The 18,066-nt window shown below is 42.8% G+C and overlaps 1 protein-coding gene across 3 annotated transcripts in view; it reads left to right on the top strand.

Moving 5' to 3' along the window:
* CRHR2 (corticotropin releasing hormone receptor 2) overlaps nucleotides 1-18,066 on the top strand; it is a 142,391-nt gene that overhangs the window by 116,529 nt on the left and 7,796 nt on the right. For all 3 annotated transcript variants that reach the window (XM_051768395.1, XM_051768396.1, XM_051768397.1), the window contains 3 exons: nucleotides 6,301-6,386; nucleotides 9,026-9,161; nucleotides 10,656-10,697. In XM_051768395.1, the coding sequence (XP_051624355.1) occupies nucleotides 6,301-6,386; nucleotides 9,026-9,161; nucleotides 10,656-10,697 (264 nt within the window). The remainder of the gene's footprint in view (nucleotides 1-6,300; nucleotides 6,387-9,025; nucleotides 9,162-10,655; nucleotides 10,698-18,066) is intronic.

Genomic DNA, 18,066 nt, shown 5'->3' with positions numbered 1-18,066 from the left:
CAGTTCTTCCACTGCTGCAAGGTTGCAGTTCATAACCTGCAAACTGTTGATGTCCCTGAGATTTTCTTGCAAGAAAACCATTTATCATAATTTTCACTGGTTGGCAAGCAGGCTGCCCCAGCTACAGGGAGGACAGAGATAATATGATAATTTAGTTATAGTCGACCAGAATTTATCTCCAATTTTGCCATCATTGTTATTACTTTGTTCCTGCCATTTACATTTTGTAGCTGTGCAGCCAATAGTGTCAAACAGGGTGTCCAATACCATGTACACTCTACAATGTCTCTCATTTTCTAAATTTTCTGTTTGTGAGATGTTCCATAGCCAATAAGAATCTCACATGACCAGCAGCTGCTAACAAAATTTCTCCAAAATTCATCCTAAGCCTTAGAACACTTTCCAGATAAAAAATCACGTTTCCTCAGCAAGTTACTGGATGGTTCCTCTTTGGGGAAAGACTCTCTCTGGTCTTATCTTGTTGTTCTTGCTGTCACCATGTGACAGTTTGAGCCTGCCCAGCCTGGGGAACTACCAGGTGGATTGTTCACGTCAGTGTGACCATGTTTTGGGGCTGTCATGTCCTCTTGGCCATTTTCAATGGGCTGGTGGGATGAGTTGGCTGTCCAGGAGCTGACACTCCCTCCAGGTGAGAACACTCTGTTACTTTTGAAAGGGTCTGTGTGTTCTGGCATTGCAACATTTGACGTTTTTAACAAAGCTTTTTGAATATGACGTGTTTCAGGAGAGACAGGAGGACCATCCCAATAGTAAGAGGATCACAGAGGAGGTTGTAAGATTGACAAAGGCTGTGGACATGCTCATGCAGGATGCAGGGCTCCAGTGGGGAAATGATGTGATCCCAACCAGGACTAGAGTTTGGACTTAGGTTTACGTGGCAGTGTGGGCAAAGCGTCTGTGTGCTGATGTGTAAGGAAGATATCTGACCATTTACCATTCCCTGCTTTCCCCACCAAAACACCACTCCCATACAATCTCCAGGGCATGGATATTCCTGCCCTGCTTCCCTGCAGTGGATCTTTCCCTGCTGCCCCAGGGTGTCTCTTCCAGAGTCTCCCTGATCATGACCATCACCTCGTTATGCCTCATTCTTCTTAATCACTTCTCGTTTTTCCTGATTGTGCATAAAAGTATTTTCCAGCCCTGTGCCCAAAGGAGTCATTGTGATGCCTGTGACCTTTGAAAAGGAAACTTTTGTGATAAAAAGGCACTGTCTGAGGATGGTGTCAGGACAGCATGGGAGAACAATTAAAACAGAGCATTAATAAACTGCCAGGCTGTTCGTCTGAGGGCAGGATGACAGCATCTAATGCTCCCCCTGAAATGACTGCTCTGATCTCAGTTTGGGTTACTTAATCCTGAGGTGGATTTTACGACATTGCATAAAAATACAAAGTCTAAATGGAATAATTTTTACAATTCCTGGGAGTGAAGAGGAACAAACATTCTAAGAAGCACAGAAGTAAAAGCTTTCTGTGAAGCATAAAATACAAAGCCCAGCAGAAAATGAGCAAAATAAATGCCAGTTGTCCATTAAATTCTCGAAAGAGAAGAGCTTAATGACTTCCCTTTTAAACTCCTGGGCTTGGGGAAAACTGCAAAGGAACCTTCGGAGTCAGCGTTCCCTCTTTTGTGCATTTTGGCAATTTCATCTTGCTAAGGAAGATAAATTTTCTCTCAGAGTTTGGGTTTTATGAAACAAAAATTTTATGACCAAAAATCACTCAGTGAAAAGTTTCTTTTGGTTCAGAAGAGTTTCTGGGTTTGTGTGTTCAGGTTATAGTTGGTCAGTGCCAAAGCAGATGGTCCAAATGGTTTTTGGATTACTGGTTTATAACTCCATTTTGGGGGTCTGAATTTTCATCTTAATTTAGAAATGGAAAGACTAAACTTCCAAAGCTCTGGCAAGATATGAAAACTCTTTCTTTCCCATCTGTAGCTGGAGAGAATCTTATTCCAGCAATAAAGATATTCTTAGCATAGCATAAATAAAAGTAGGAGAAGAAGAAATAAGCCATTTTACTCTGTCTTCAACACTTCAGCTTTGGATTCATTTTATCCATCAATAAATATTAAGGTAAAAATCCTTAATTCTGTTTTCCATTATGAAGCAGAAAATGTCTATAAACAGAAATGAATGAAAATATAAAGTCAGCTTAAGGATAAATAGAAAGGATAAACTGCCTGTCATCATTACTCCTCTTAAATGATCTTTCCTGTCTCCATTTATGGAACTGATGTGTAGGTTTTGCAAGAGCTGTCCAGCTCTGAGAGAAATTAGTCTGTTGACATAGAGCTCCAATAATAGCAAGTCCTTGACAAATAATTGTGTACTTTGCTCAATACAGCACTGAGGGTCTTTTCTAGGAAAATTCACTTTGCAGTAGTAAGATCTTTTTTTCCTTTGAAACACTGCTGTACATATGAGGGATAAACACCAGAGGCTTTATCTTCTTTGCCTGTAAATCAGACTCAATCTGGGAGTCACTAGAACTGTGTGGATTCTCTCCAGCTGAGAAAATAGCTCCATTTTCATTTCCAATCCTTCAGCTTTTGCAGGCTGTGTGCAGCAGCCTGTTCCCTGCTTGATTCCCAGATTGTGTCTTCTGTCCTGAATAAACTCAAGCCATCATCCCAATGAGCTGTGGTCTCAGGCCCTGTGGGGACAAATGGACAATTAAAATCCCATCTGATTATGCAGTGAAAATTGATCTTCAGATTAGACCTCTCTGAGCGCTGCTAAAAGGTCATGTTGAGCTAAGTGTTTTTCTGAAATGGAGTGGTTTTTGGAAAAGAAATCACTAAAAGTGAACACACTGAAATGTGCTTCTAGTAGGCAAAACCAAAAATAAGTATTTTGATGTGACCACATTTTCATCGTTTGCCTTGGAATTTTTTGCTTGCTAAGCTCTGCATTTTAGGGCTTATCCTGTTCAAGTCTTAAAGATCTCTCAGAGAAACCTTAGTAGAGACAGAATGTTGGTGCCTCAAAACATTTTTTAAGCTTTCACAGATGACAATGTCACAGAACCTCGGTAGACACAGCCACGTTCACTCAGCTGAAGCTCAGGGGGGATGTCACGGACAACCTGGAGATCACTGGGTGATTTGTGTGGGCAGCTGGTTCAAGTCCAAGCCACTCATTTAAAATATGTCAAATGAACCACTGTTGAAAAGTTTCCCTTTCTCTTCGCTGAGTATAAATAGACCCTGGGATAACCAGCTGCTTAGAAATAATTTAAAATTAAATTATGTCAATCTAACTCATCTCCTTATGCTCGTCTTATCCTCATCATGTGACGGAATTGCTTTATAGGGAGGGCCAAGTCATTTGGGTGTTCTCTTAGGTACCTAATCTAGAATGGGGAAGAATTAGCTACTCCTTTTCCTGAAGAAGCCCGTGGGATGAAGCCAACACCAGGAGCTGTGTGTGTAACAAGGCTGGACCTGTGTCCTGTCCTGATGCAGTGACAGCTGTGGAGAGAAGACTTATGAGAAAGTGGAAAACCAAGCCTTGAAATAGCTGCATACATTATTCATGGATTCCAGACAGAGTTGTGAATTGTTTTTCTAACTTTATGCATTAAAAAAAGACCACAGGATTCTCCTGACTCACGATCCTCTGCATCCCAGCCATCATCTCTTGGGCATATATATGAAACTCATTTTTCCAGTACCTTCCATCCAGGATACTCTACTTCCACTTGTCCCATTTACCAGCCTTTTAAAAAAACCCAGTTCTCTGGTTTACAGGGAAAGGCAGCCTTGTAGAAGAAGACTACAAATATTAATGGAAGAAGCAGAGTGACAGTCCCTCTGAAATGCAGACTGGACATCACTGAGTACTCCCCAAGTGGATTTTAGTGTTTGCCTTCAGGCCCACAGGCTTGAACACTGCCCAGGTGACTAAGGATGTGTGGTATATTCCATGTAAAAATTAAGAAGAGGACTCAGTTTCAGTGTTGCTGTTCCCTTCTCCTAGAAAATATAATTGTAAATAATGTCCCTATCAGGGTTTCTTCTGACACCTGGGCAGCTTGTTAAAAGTAAGAACTGATGTATTTGCCTTCCTGTTGCTTTTGTAGAGAGTTGAGGTCTCTTACCAGCACTTTGTCACAGGTGCCAGTGCCACCCATAATCTTCAGCTGTGCAGGAGAGCCTCGAGTGCTGCTCAGGTCTTGGCTTGGGCAGCTGAATTGGGAGAACGAAAAATTGATTTACATAGAACAAGAGTATTTCTAGTGAAGTAACACCCAAAGTTTTCAGCTGGCAATTATCCTCCTGGTCTGATGAATCACACTTCTGCAGTTTAATTTCAGAAAAGGTCAAAATCCCTAATTTTCTGATGCAGTCTGTGGCAATTTGAATTTCCAGTTCAAATGGAATGATGCTGTCACATCAAAGCAGGACTCAGGAAACTTGAAATGCCTTCTCCACTCCAGTTCATCATGTTAATCCCATGTGATTAATCTTACTTGCTCTTGCTTAGGACTCTATAATTCAATCTGGCACTTTTCCATTACGATTCCAAAAGTGTCAAGTTTCAGATTGGTGCCTTTTTTGCATCTTCGGTAGAAGTTACCCAGACATGGCTCTGAGCTGGTGAAGAACCTCAAGAGTTGACAGCAGAATTCCAGAGACAAAAGATCTCTGTGGATGAGAGACACTCTCATCCACCTCCCCTTGAGCCTGGACATTTCAGGGACTGCCTGAATATTTCTCTTTCTGTAACTGAGAAACAGAGCAGTCACCAGTGTGAGGAGTTTAAAATTCAAGTCAAAACAGGGATATGAAGCTGTTTTTGTGAGCCAGTCGACTTCAAGCTCTTAATATGACAAAAAAACAATTCTAACAAGAGCAAATATACCAACTGCACTGTTTTATTTATTCCTTGTACTCCCCAGGGCCCTGCTCTGCTAAGAAAATAATTTCCAAAAATGTCACATTCACGCCTAGAGCAGCGTTTCTGTGTCTCACGTAGTAAGTGCTGGATGCACACAATTCCCAGTGCTGCCAGCCTCCCAGTGTCTGTTTGGATGCTTATTGCACCATTTGTCATAAACAGTGTTACAGGAACCACAGGGAATGAATGGTCTGATGGGTGCCAAGGTACCGTGATCATTGAAATGCACCGCTTAGCACGGGGGGGGGGGGGGGGGGGAAAAGGAGCATATTCTGAGAAAACCTTTAAATTGGCAGCTCTGATGCAGTGTTTGTAAACAGCTGGAAGTGAATCACAGATCTGTTCCATTCATAGGCTGCAAAACGCCAGGAGCCCTGGGACCCTGGGAATGGGTGTGAGGTGAATACCTTCTCACGGGCTTAGGTTGGGACCTCAGCAGTCCTGAGGGGACAGCTCTGTGGTTCTGACAGCCTGCATCACTGATAGCTTGGAGACAGATCAGTGTGTTATAAGCTACTCTGTGAGTTGAAAGCCACTGAAAACTTGCTCCTAAGTGCCAAAACCTTCCACTGACCACAGTCCACAAATCAGAACCTTCTCTTCAATTTGTTTTTTTGTTCCCTTTCCTATTTACACTGACAGGAAACTCACGTAAGAAACTCCCTAACAGATGCTACAACAACGGTAATTAGAGCAAATCTCAATTCTCAGTGGTGAGGCCATAACACAAATAATAATTACCCAGCTCAGCAGATTAGAAAGGGAAGTGGTAAATCCATCATTTTACCTTTAAAGACAGTGTAAAAAAGGAGGCACTCTACAGGTATGATTCATCTGCTGTTTTAAAGGTCTCTTGTGGAGTGCAATGTATACAAAGGGAGTCTGGTGGTGACTGTTTTACATTTAGCTCTCTGCAGTGCAGCCTTGTACTTGGGGAGCCTGACCCCACCATTTCAGCCTCCTGTTGAATGGGAGAATGGGTTCAAACACCTCCCAGATCATCACAGCACAGTGCTGCCCAACACTCTGTGCAGGGAGCCTTGGATGAGCCCAGCAAAGAGCCAAAAATCTCACCCTTAGTTCCTCGTTGCGCCCAGGAAAGGAGAAAAGGAAATAAAAATAAGTTCCTTGCTCAAACTTTTAATTTTGTACTCCACTTTCATTGCTGTTTTGGAAACATTAACAGCTGTTGGATGTTTTCTGTATAATCTGGTATTTCTAGTAAAATTCTGGGTCTGTTGCAATCAATGGTAAAACCAAGAGGCCGTTTTCAGTCAGACTGGAAGTGTAAAATGGGCCTTTTATGGTGTATCACATCCCTTAAGCCATTTGACTCACTGGTCTTGTTTTTTTCTCTCTCTTCCTTTTATTTCCAGATAAATTTTGTATTTCTATTTAACATAGTTAGGATTTTAATGACAAAGCTGAGAGCTTCAACCACTTCAGAGACAATACAATACAGGTAAGTGAGCTGGTGCTTCTTGCTGTTCTGGTGTTAACAAAGCACTGCCTTGCTTGTCCTGTCCTTGTCCCATCTTTGTCTTTCCAGGTGCCACTGCTGATGGAGCTCCTACATTGGGCACACAGTGCTTATTTTTGCAGGCTCTCCATAAAATTTTGCCTGCATTTGTTCTGTCCACTCCATTTCAATGTCCAGTCATCACAAACAGCCTTGGTTTACAGGCACAGAGATGTGCACAGCCACAGCCACCACTCTCTTAGCCCTCCAGACTTGCACATGGCCCAACACACACGTGAAATTCCCCCCTTTCAATGAAATCTGAAAGATTTGATCTCATGTGAGGGCAGGAACTTTATCAATTTCTGTATGTGCACAAGCATGTGCCATCTAGAGTAATGCATCCAGCTCTGGGGTCCCAGCACAGGAAGGACAGGGACCTGTTGGAGCGAGGCCAGAGGAGGCACCAAGATGATTATAGCAATGGAATACCTCTCCTATCAGGAAGGCTAAGAAAATTGGGATTGTTCAGCCTGGAGAAGGCTTTAGGGTGACCTAATTGTGACCTTCCAGCACCTGAAGGGAGCCCGGAAGAAAGACAGGAAGAGAATATATATTTATTTTCAGACTAAACAGTCTAAAAGCAAATTCTCAGAGGCCAAGAGATGCTGAGCACCCTCTTCTTACCATTTGCATGTAGTGACAGGACAAGGGGGAGTGGCTTCAAACTGAAAGAAAGTAGGTTTGGATTGGATATTAGGAAGAAATTCTTTCCTATGAGGGTGTAAGGCCCTGGCACAGGTTGCCCAGAGAAGCTGTGGCTGCCCCATCCCTGGAAGTGTTCCAGGCCAGGTTGGACAGGGCTTGGAGCAAACCAGGATAGCAGAAGGTGTCCCTGCCCATGGCAGGGGGTTGGAACAAGATGGTTACGTTCCCTTCCAACCCAAACCATTCTGGGATTCTGTGATTTTATGATTAATGTGTGCATACAGGCATCTAATGCTCTTCTTAAGGTGTAGGGGATGGGAATCACAGACCTGATCCTCAACTAATCATTACCTTAATTTGGGGGGGCATTCTCAGCTAAATCAGTTCCCATAACTGGCTGACTGTGCAACCTCACAAGCACTAGTGAGGCAGAAGGAAGGTGGCCTGGCCCCTTCAGGCACCAGTGTGGGCTGAGATCAGCCTAAACAGTCTAAAAGAAAATTCTCAGAGACAAGAGATGCTGAGCACCCTTTTCTTACCATTTCCACTATCTTTGGAGCATTATGGACAGGCAGGTCCTTACACTAGGAAATAGCACAGGTTTTGTGGAATAAGATTGGTCTCAATCCTCTAAATCATTTCTGGATAAAATCTCAGTGTACTGAGCTGAGTGGAATCTTGATGTCCTCCCATCAGTCTGCTCTTGACCTGGGAGGCAGTTTTGCTGCAGTAATGAGTTTTTGTTGTTTTGCCTGATTCCTTCCTTTTACTCCAGTCTGGGTTTTTGGGACAAAGGGGAAGTTAGTGCAGTTGATCTGATGTTCTTGTTCAGACCCTTCTCTGAGAATTTCCTGAGAAACAAAGGGGAAAATACCCCATTTTCTTGCTCAGACCTCATGCCATAAAATTAAAACTAGCCTGAAAAAGCCCTGATTCAAATATCAGTATATTTCTATCCCCTCTGCAGTTTTCAGGGAGCATTAGGAATACTAGAATCTGAGGCAATCTGAAGTAACTGCCTTTGTTCTCAATCAGATGACAGGGATCTTGTCCTCAGGACAGGCTCTGTGAGGGAATTGTCTTTCTCACAGCCTAAATAGAAACCCTTAGAATTCCAGCAAAGCCTGGGGCAAGCCTTGATGCTCTAAAGCCAAGCAGTCCAAACATTTGTTAAGCAGATATTAAACGATGTGGCAGCTGCTTTTAGACTGTCACTCTGCAGTGTTACTGTGCTCCCCTGTCTGTCTTTATCTACCTGCTATGGCATTATAAAGAGATTTATACAGACTTGGCAAAGCTGCAGTCTTTGTGTTTGTACAGAATCTATTACAGCTCTTCTCAGCCAACACCCCAAGACACTATTCTAGTACCAATAATAAGGATTAACCCCTAATAATTCTGTTAATAATCATTTATGCTTTGTTGTACACCACCTGCTTGTTTGTTATTTCTAAGCAGTTGAGTTTAGTGTGCAGGTGTTGCAGAGAGAGGGGGAGAAAGGGTTAACATTCCAAAGAGAATCAAACAACAGGAATAGGGAATAGAGCAGGTCTGTTGGGCACAGAATTCCTGCCCTGGCCAGCAGCTAAATTGTGCACTGATAACATCACCCTGAGGTACAGGAAATCACCCAACAAACCTGCAGAGAGTCTCCAGGCTTCAGCCTGTTGCAAGACTTATTGGTAGGAGAGGAGCTGAAGGGAAAAGAGAGAAAAAGGGAGGGATATAAATAACGTTCCCATTCATCCCCTGGGGTTCAGAGTGAGGGCACAAACAGCAGGATTCAAAGGCAAAACCTTTCCCAGAACACGTTTCTCCAAGTGGACAGGCACTGGTCAGAAAGGGGAGGCTGTCACTCCTTCCATGCTCCTCCTTCCCACCCCACCACACTTGTCCTTCCTTGTGTTCACTCCCGTGTTGTTTCCTGCCCACAGGAAGGCAGTCAAAGCCACCTTAGTCCTCCTGCCTCTGCTGGGCATCACCTACATGCTTTTCTTTGTCAACCCTGGCGAAGATGACATTTCCCAGATCGTTTTCATCTATTTCAATTCCTTCCTGCAGTCTTTTCAGGTAAGAGAGCAAATTTACAGCTGGCATCAGCTGCTGCCAAAGGGATCCTCAGTGCTTTTCAGCTGTGAATCTTATGGGAATGAAGTCTAGGATGGAAAAATGAGTTGAAAATAGCTCAGCTTAGTTCACACATACACAACAGACATATAAATATGTCATATGGAGTGGAGATCTCCTTTCAGGTGTGTACTGGAGGAATTCATCCCCCTTAATGTCAGCACTACGTTCAGTCTGCAGCTACAGCTCCTCACCTGGGCTCCATCTAAAGTCAGTGGGGAGATGATATTTCATTTTAACTGCCTGAGAGAGGATGATGAATCACCCTCCCAGGGTACTGCTCTCTTCACAGAGCACACAGTGGGCTGAGACAGATTAGGTGTTGTTAAAACAAAGGGTAACAACACCTACCTATTTGACTTGGGAGATGAAGACTTTGGCCGTATTGCCCAGCCTCTCACTCCAGCTGTCCTGCAATGGTGCATTCACTCAGCCATCAGAACACATGTCCCATCTCCTCCCTTCCCTGAATTCAACAGGAGTTCTGCCAGGATGTAAAAAGCAGTGGAATGTGAATAATTGCCCCAGCTTTCTGAATTTGGCAAAAAACCAAAAGCAACTGAAGACCTTGGATGATCTTTAGCCCCACATTTCTCCCCAGGTGTGTCCTAGAGCTTTACTTCTGCTTAAAGACCTTTCAGAACTAGGATGGAAACGTTTGACATTGATATTTTACCTCTTATGTGCAGGAACGAGCACCCTGATACCCAAGGGTGTCAATACAAACACACAGCTGTCAAGCCAAATCTAGGGTTATGGATTTATAAAAGTTATGAGGTTTGGGTTACTGTTTTTACTGATTGCACATTTATCTTGGACACACAGGCAATCTCCCCAGAAATCACAACTGAATAACCAAAATGAAAAATGTCACTTTTAATCTGCGAAGAAAGGAACCTCAGCCTTTTACAGTGAACTAATCCACACGTTTCATTCCCTAAAATTGATTGTACTTTTCATCTGCTGACACTCAATGTCTCAAAAAGTGCTGCACTGCTTGTTTTCTTGTTAGTGTTATGAAGATGTATGTAAGAAAGAAAGCACAGGGAATCTCTCCTTTATGGTGACAATAATTACAGTCCATTGCTAAAACCAAAAATGGGAAGGATTCCACCCACAGGAATTCTGGTCTTTGCCGTCCTTACAGGGGTCTAGTCACTGCTGTCAATAAATTCCACAGAGCCCTTCAGCTCAGGGGAATTTAAGCAACCTGATGATAAACCTGCCCACACAAGACCATCTAAAGCCATTTGACACCCCCTGTGAGTGCCTGAGGCACCCACACAGAGCTGTCAGACATGACATAGCACCTGTGAGGGGTCTGGGCCATTTTGGGAGGCAGCTGGATGCTGTAGATATGCTTTAGTGGCAATCCCCTCTATCAGTGGAAGTGTTAAAATATTTGCCTAATAATTGACTGCTTTCTGTTCTTTCCAGGGTTTCTTTGTGTCAGTATTTTACTGCTTCCTGAATGGTGAGGTAAGTAATTAATTCTTGGGAGGCAGAACTTACTTGAATGCTTGATTACAGAGACATGAGATGTTTTTATGCGGGGTCACAGTTCCATCAGTCTGTCGTAGAAGACTGTTGCTGTGCACTTGAATTTCCCAGCCCTCTTTGTGAGTGTCCTTTGTTCTCAAAGCTCTATCAAATTTGGGTTATTACCTGAGAGGTCAGGGCAGAGGAAAAGAAGCCTTCTCAGATTACGAAATTTTTGTTCTTCGTTTTAAGACTTCTTTGAAGTTTCTCATTAATTAAAAATATGATTTCTGGGCATACCTAATTACCTCTGAGCTGGGCTCTTGCTAAGGATACGCTGCAGGTGACCTGTTTTTAAAATGGGATTGCCATGCTGAGCTGAGAGAGTTAGTTTTTCCGTGTGGATTTCTGTCTCTGAGTGATCAATGCCTGTTGCATTCAGAAAAGAGGGTTGGGGGCAGATTGACGGTGTTCCTCAGAATTAATTTTAGGTACAACCACTCAAGCAAGAAATGTTTCATTAATATCCAGTGTTTGACTTCCACCCCAAAGTGTGAAAGATTTATTTTTACCCCTATTTACATTGCCACTGTCTCATGTACCTGCATTTAAGTGTGTCATCTTTGTCCAGTTAAAATTTGTGTTTCTACAGAAATTATTTCCATGTCTTCATTATTCCTGCTCTATTGGTATATATATTTTGCTGTTGCTGGTTCTTAATATCACTGTGGGTTATGAGAAAGACTGGGCTTGGCTTCTCATCCTGCTGCTCTGCAATGTCTTCTGTACTTCAGACAGTGAAGCACCAGTATTTTATTTTATTTTAGTGATTTCCCCTCTTCCTCATTAATTCTGAGGTGGTGTTAACAAGAAGTAGCACAGCTTTCTCAGGTTAGGCATGTGCCACTTTTATATGCTGGCAGCAGAGTGTTCTCAGTTCTCTTCCCAACTTTCCTTCCATAAATTCTCATCACTCCATTTTAAATAGAGGGTTTAAACCTTCCCCCAAAAGTGCAGGCAGCTTAACTGTAGAACCAGTTACCACAAGCTGTGCCAGGGAGGTTTAGGTTGGACATTAGGAAAAGTTTCTTCCCCCAGAGGGTGGTTGGGCACTGACCAGGCTCCCCAGGGCAGTGGGCACAGCACCAAGGCTGACAGAGCTCAAGGAGGGTTTGGACAACACTCTCAGGCATGTGGTGAGATTGTTGGGATGTCCTGTGCAGGGCCAGGAGTTGGACTTGATGATCCTTGTCAGTCCCTTCCAACTCAGAATATTCTATGATTCTCCAAACCTTGCCATATACCTGAGTTGTTTATGGCTGTGCTTATATTTTTGTGAGCTGCTGTGCTGCACCATCTGATAAGGTTTAAGGCACCAGAAGCCCCTTCAGTTCTACTTGTCACATTCATCAGGTTTACACTGTAAATGCAGAAGGAGAATCTCCCATGTAGACAGTAGGCCTTTTTTATGTCTTTTTTTTTTTTTCACTGGTGTCACAGGGAACACGAGGGGCTGGAACCCAGGCTGTGATTTCATAACCCATCAGGACTTTCTATCAATCCAGTGCACTTCCATTTTGTGCACTTGGACTAGGATCAGCTGGCTGTTCCCACCAGGTTTTCAAGGTTTTTTTGGCTGTTCTGGCATTCTTTCAGCTGTCTTTAGTGGGAGAAATATCCCCTTCACTGCAGCAGGCTGAAGTTGTCTGTCCAAAGCCATGAGCCAACTTCCCGTCTCCTGTAACTTAAATGAGTTCAGACATAATCAAGCTTGTCAAAGGCAGGATGATTCGACTCATGTGCTTCTGTGCCTTGATCACAATCTACTAGCAGATCTGGAATGATTCCATAACTGATTTTCCAGCTATATCACTCTATTTTGGTGGGAATGGGCATTTCTGCAGGAGTCAGTCCAAGACACCCAACTTTGGTGACGTAGGTGGTCTTATTTCCCTAAACACAGATATCTAATAAGTTTGAGAGGCTGTAGACTATCTGAGGCATCCACGTGGGTCTTACCAAGTGATGCAGGGTCTAGAGAAGATTCACATCTGACTGGGAAGTGGGAAGCCTAGTGGGATATAATGGGGCTCACCAAATGGCTTTCCATATCACAAATTCAAGCCAGTAGATATAACCTTTTTGTCATCAACTTGGCCTGCAATAGACACCTCCCTCTGCTCACCTGAACTTTAGTCTTCACTGACAGTATGGACTATATCCACTTTTGCCTACACACTCTATTCACCTGTAGACACCCAAAACCAGCTTAATTTGTGAGTGAAAATCTTCCCTGCAGCCACATGTTTGCAATGCGTGACTCCTACTTGACTGACTAAACCATGGCAACCCTGTAACTACTTCTTTGAGGTGCAACGTTAAGTCCAAACCCTCCAAGTATTGCAGCATTATCTGTTTCAAAACTGTGAAAGCACTTTGGGATGGGCTTAATGTAGTGTGGAAATGTTTATTTTTGAAGTATCATAAAGCTTTAAAGGGCGAAATTTCCTGCTCTGTTCCAGCCTCAGCTTTGCACAGCATATAAAAAAGTAGCAAATTCCATGAATTTTCAGAGCATCCTGAGTTGGTGATCATATTGTCCAGAAAACAAATTTGCATCTTACAGTACACTATTGTGAAAGCTCAGCTGCCCTCAGACAGGCATCTCTACTGGAAGTGGTGATGAAGGTAATGCCACCCAATCCCCACTAGGTACCAGATTTTACTCTGAAAGAGGAAAATGGCCTGTGAGGAGCAGCCTTTCAGTAGCCTGAAATCTGTGTAAATCACTGAAGCCTTGTTATTATCTCTTCAGTGAGATATTCCTGATATTCCTGTCTCTGTCATAGATGGGCTGATGACTTCCTATCTCAGAAGGTTTTAAATACTTGAAGTTTCCCAGTTACGACAGAGTTGGGTTCTTTAAATGCATGTAATAGTCTTTATCAGGTTACTCATTCCCAACAGTGCCAGGCCTGCTCTGAATGATGACACAGGGAAAAACACTAGAAAATCCATCAGTTTAAAGCTTTAATAATGCTGTCATCTCAGCTGCATCTCTACCATTCCATATTTGATACACGTGCCACTGAGTGCTTACAAACTGCCAATAACTGTCTGCAGCAGAGTTCAGAAATTATGGATTGCCTTCAAAAAACACATGTCCTTCATAAGAACTTCAATTAGTGCTTCGTGTCTGGGAGAGTGAATTACTTCAGCTTTTCTCAAAGGCAGACTTGGCCCTTCACAATTTACGTATTTCCTTTTGCTGTGGGACTAAAGCTGCTGCTTTTGATGGAGGACAGAGGAAACATCATTGTGGGTCTCCCCAGGTGTGAAGGAATGGCTGTAGAGATGTTCTACTCACTAGGTAGCCACAGAAAAAAATCCTGCATAACCTGGTTAGACTACTGGTTTGGGGTTCTTTTTCTTAGGCTCGGTGTGTCATTGTGCTGAGTTTTCTCAGCAGGACACAAGCATTTACAAGCCAGATCCTGCATGTGCTTTCTGTGTCTAGAAATCACAACTAAGGGCTGGAAGTAATTCTGAGAATGAAGGAGAATAACAGGACATAGAGGAACTCCTGTAGGAGCAGAGATGATGTTGTTTTTATTGAGGGACCCATGCAAAATTTCTTCCCTTTCAGGACTGGAATTGGGTGCAGCCTTTGCATAGTTGTGCTGGATTTTAATGTTCTCAGAATAAGGAGAAGCTACAATTAAACCCAGCCTTTCTTGAGGAAAGGCAATTGTGCAATTAATTTATTGCCTGTGTTTTTGAAGTGCACATACACGTTGCAGTGAAGTTTATTAAATGTTAAGAGACTATTTCCCAATCTGTTTGGTGTGAAAATCACTTGGTTTGGGTACAAGAGTAGCATTAACAGCAGTTACTGGAATCTGAGCAAGTGGCAGAAATATTACTTAAGGCAGCATTTTGATAGAGTCACAGGAAACAGAATCATGTGTCATGACAAACCTGCATGAAGTAAAGAAAAAAGGAAAGAGGAAATAATGAGGAAAATTCTACTGGCTTCTGATAGCTTTATGTTGTACCTGTCAGTGAAGTTCCATAATATCTGAGCATCTCAGTCTATGTAGCTTCAAAACTTCTGTACAACTAAAATTGCGTTTAAAGGTCAAAATCAACTTCTTAAAAACACTCGGAATGTGAGAGTCCATTCCTAACAAGAGTTTGCCTACAGAGTTGGCAAGAGTTGGACTTGATGATCCTTACAGGTCCTTTCCTGAGAAGGTCCTCCCCGAGCCTCCTTTTCTCCAGCTGAGCCCCCTCAGCTGCTCCTCATCAGACCCTTCACCAGCTCTGTTGCCCTCCCCTCTTTCCAAGCCAACACCTTACACACAAATTATTGCAGTGAACCTGGGGAGAAGAAGCAGTTTGGGTACAAACTTTACGGTTCTGTATGGGTTTTTTTGCATCTGAAAGGTTCTGAAGCTGTTTTGGACAAACTGTGTGTGCCAGGGATGGGCACGAGAGGCTGTTGGCACTTGCCTCGTTAATTTGTCTAGAGACTTTATGGAAAAATAGTTGTATTTTTTTGGACACAGACAAAATCTACAAGCACTGGAGGGCAAAACTGTGCAAATTTCATTTAGTCCAAGTGGAAAAGATCATCTCAGGACTTCCAAGAAAATTGATGGTGAGAGGTTTCTGAGAATTTAAGATGTTATGAAAACAGGCATAATGAAAAATATGTATGCGTTTGTGTTGGATGCCACTTCAAAAGAATGAATTCATTCAAAAGAATGAATGTGATCTTCTTTTTCAATGACTGCAAAAATCAAGGTGCTCCTCAAAATTTTTTGTGTATCAACTCAGAGGTCACAAGATTGAATTTAGTTTCAGATAATGCTGGATTTAAAAATAAAAAAACTAAAAAAGAAGTTTAAGATGGAGTTTTTTACATCAAGGTTAGATAGAATTTAAAAAGCATGTAGTCGTGGAACAAGGAGGAATGGCTTCAAACTGAAAGAGGGCAGATTTAGATGAGATATTAGGAAGAAATTCTTCCCTGTAAGAGTGGTGAGGTCCTGGCACAGATTGCCCAGAGAAGCTGTGGATGCCCCATCCCTGGCAGTGTCCAGGACCAGGTTGGACAGGACTTGGAGCAACCTGGGCTAGGGGAAGGTGTCCCTGTCCATGGCAGTGGGTTGGAATGAGATGATCTTTAAGGTCCCTTCCAACCCAGGCCATGAGATGATTCTGTGATTGTACAAGTGGCTTGAAGCTGTGCTGAAGGAATGCATTCCCAAAAAAACTCCTGTTTAAGTATGCACCTTCTGCTGACACTCAGATGGGTACAGCAATCCCAGCGTTTCTCTTCTGTCTTTGACTGATCCCAAATAAAACACCTTTAAAGGAAGATGGATCTTCCCACCAGTTCCCTTTCCGGTGTTGTATCTACCTTGTCAGCCAGACCTTCTTGCAAGTGATGGTTTTCTCCTGAGGGAAAGTAAAATATTACAGAGAGAGAAGGGAAGGAGTGCATTTGTAGTGGTTCATATTCCAAGTACAGCCTGTTCCAGTACTTAACTACTCTTTTATTGAAGAAATTCCTCCTGATGTCCAACCCGAACGTCCTCTGGCGCAACTTGAGGCCATTTCCCCTTGTTCTGTCAGTAATTGCCTGTGGGAAGAGACCGACCCCAACCTTGATAAAACCTCCTTTCACACAGCTGTGGAGAGTGACAAGGTCCCCTCTGGGCCTCCTTTTCTCCAGGCTGAATCCCTGCAGCTCCCTAAGCTGCTCCTCATAGGACTTGCTCTCCAGAACCCTCACCAGCTTCATTGCCCAAACATCTTCCTGTACAGCTGTTTGTTGGAGCCTGGAGGGGAGAAGGTCAGATCCCAGATGCTGCAGCATCTCTCAGAAAAGGAAACAAAATATTTCCATCCAGGTGAACTTCCAGAGGAACAAGAACTTCAGTGATAGGGCTGCTCCACTCCTGCTACCTCAGTAAAGACATGATGGAAACAGGAGGATAACGGAGGAATAAGAATCCCTGTCTCCAGAGAACACTTATCCTTGTTATTAGGTGCTTTATGCCATTTCCAATAACCACCAGATGCCTCAGAGAGTTCTATAATGCTTGGAAACCTTACCAGCCATAGTGGGAGATCATAACACAGCCACCCCATTACAGGGCCTTGTGAATGAAGGCAATCGTGTTTAATCACAACCTACATTTATGAAGTGGTTGTGCTTGATGTGAGGCTACACAAAGAAATTTAATGAAGGAAACAAGGGGAATCCTGCTCAAATATGGCAAAAAAAAATCATAGTGAGGATGTTTAAGCACTAGAAGAGAGGCTCAAAGGTGTTTTGAGATCTCTGTCCTTGTTTGTACTCAAAATGATTGGATAAGATCCTGATCTAATTTCAAAGCTGGGTAGAATTTGTTTGTTGGACTTGCTCTGATTATGGCATTGGACAGAGGCCTTCCCAGGTCCCTTCCAATCTTAATTATTCTGTAATTCACAAATCCTATATCCATAATAAGATGGCTGTCCTTCATTTCTAACCATGTCCTGGAGGGGTACGAATCTAACCAGGCCTTTGTCTGAAATCATCCTACAAAACATGAATTCTTATCTCAAGCAGGGCTCAGATTCTGGTATTGTCTGTTCAATATCAATAATCATCTATGAATTAACATTTAAAATGGAAAACAATTATCTGACTTGGAAACCATCATCAGAGAGGAATAGATCAGATGCCACTGTAAATTATTCTCACAACAAGGTGCAAGGCAAGGATAAATATGTTTAATTTTTTTGCGTGGTGACCCTTTACCCAAGCACCATCTGTCTCTCAAAACCTATTAAGCTCAAAGTGGCTTACTTTGATCTGATCATCTTGGGAGGGTATTCATTAGAATTGCCAGCTCTGAATCAACACTGGAATGATTAGTCATTCACCTGCCCATCCATCCAAGAAGACCTCACATTAATCATCCTGAGCCCAAAGGACATGCATTAAGCATTCCTTAAAATCTCTGAATAAATATGAATATGGAGGTGGACCAGAGGGCTAAAGTTTAATTCCATCTGGACTGAGGGTTCTTCCCCACCCCATCTTCCTTTTCATCACACCACTGCTGTTGTGAACACAATTCCAGAGCACTCCACAACAAAATCAGAGGTGGGCTGGTTGCATCCATGGCCACCCTCCCTCATGATTAGCTCTGGTCCTTTGTGGCCCAGAAGAAAAGAGCAGCATTTTCTTCCACCAAAGAAAAAATATGTGACAAATGTTTATAACTAGTCAGAATTGTTCTAGCTTCTCAAACAGTTATATAGGATAACTAAATTGCACTGTTGAGATCTTCGAAATAAACTTTTAACATCC

Source organism: Manacus candei, unplaced genomic scaffold (genome assembly GCF_025592945.1).
Source record: "Manacus candei isolate 608988 ecotype Guabito, Panama unplaced genomic scaffold, ASM2559294v1 h1tg000094l, whole genome shotgun sequence".
NCBI lineage: Eukaryota > Metazoa > Chordata > Aves > Passeriformes > Pipridae > Manacus > Manacus candei.
This window is presented reverse-complemented; position numbering and strand designations above follow the sequence as displayed.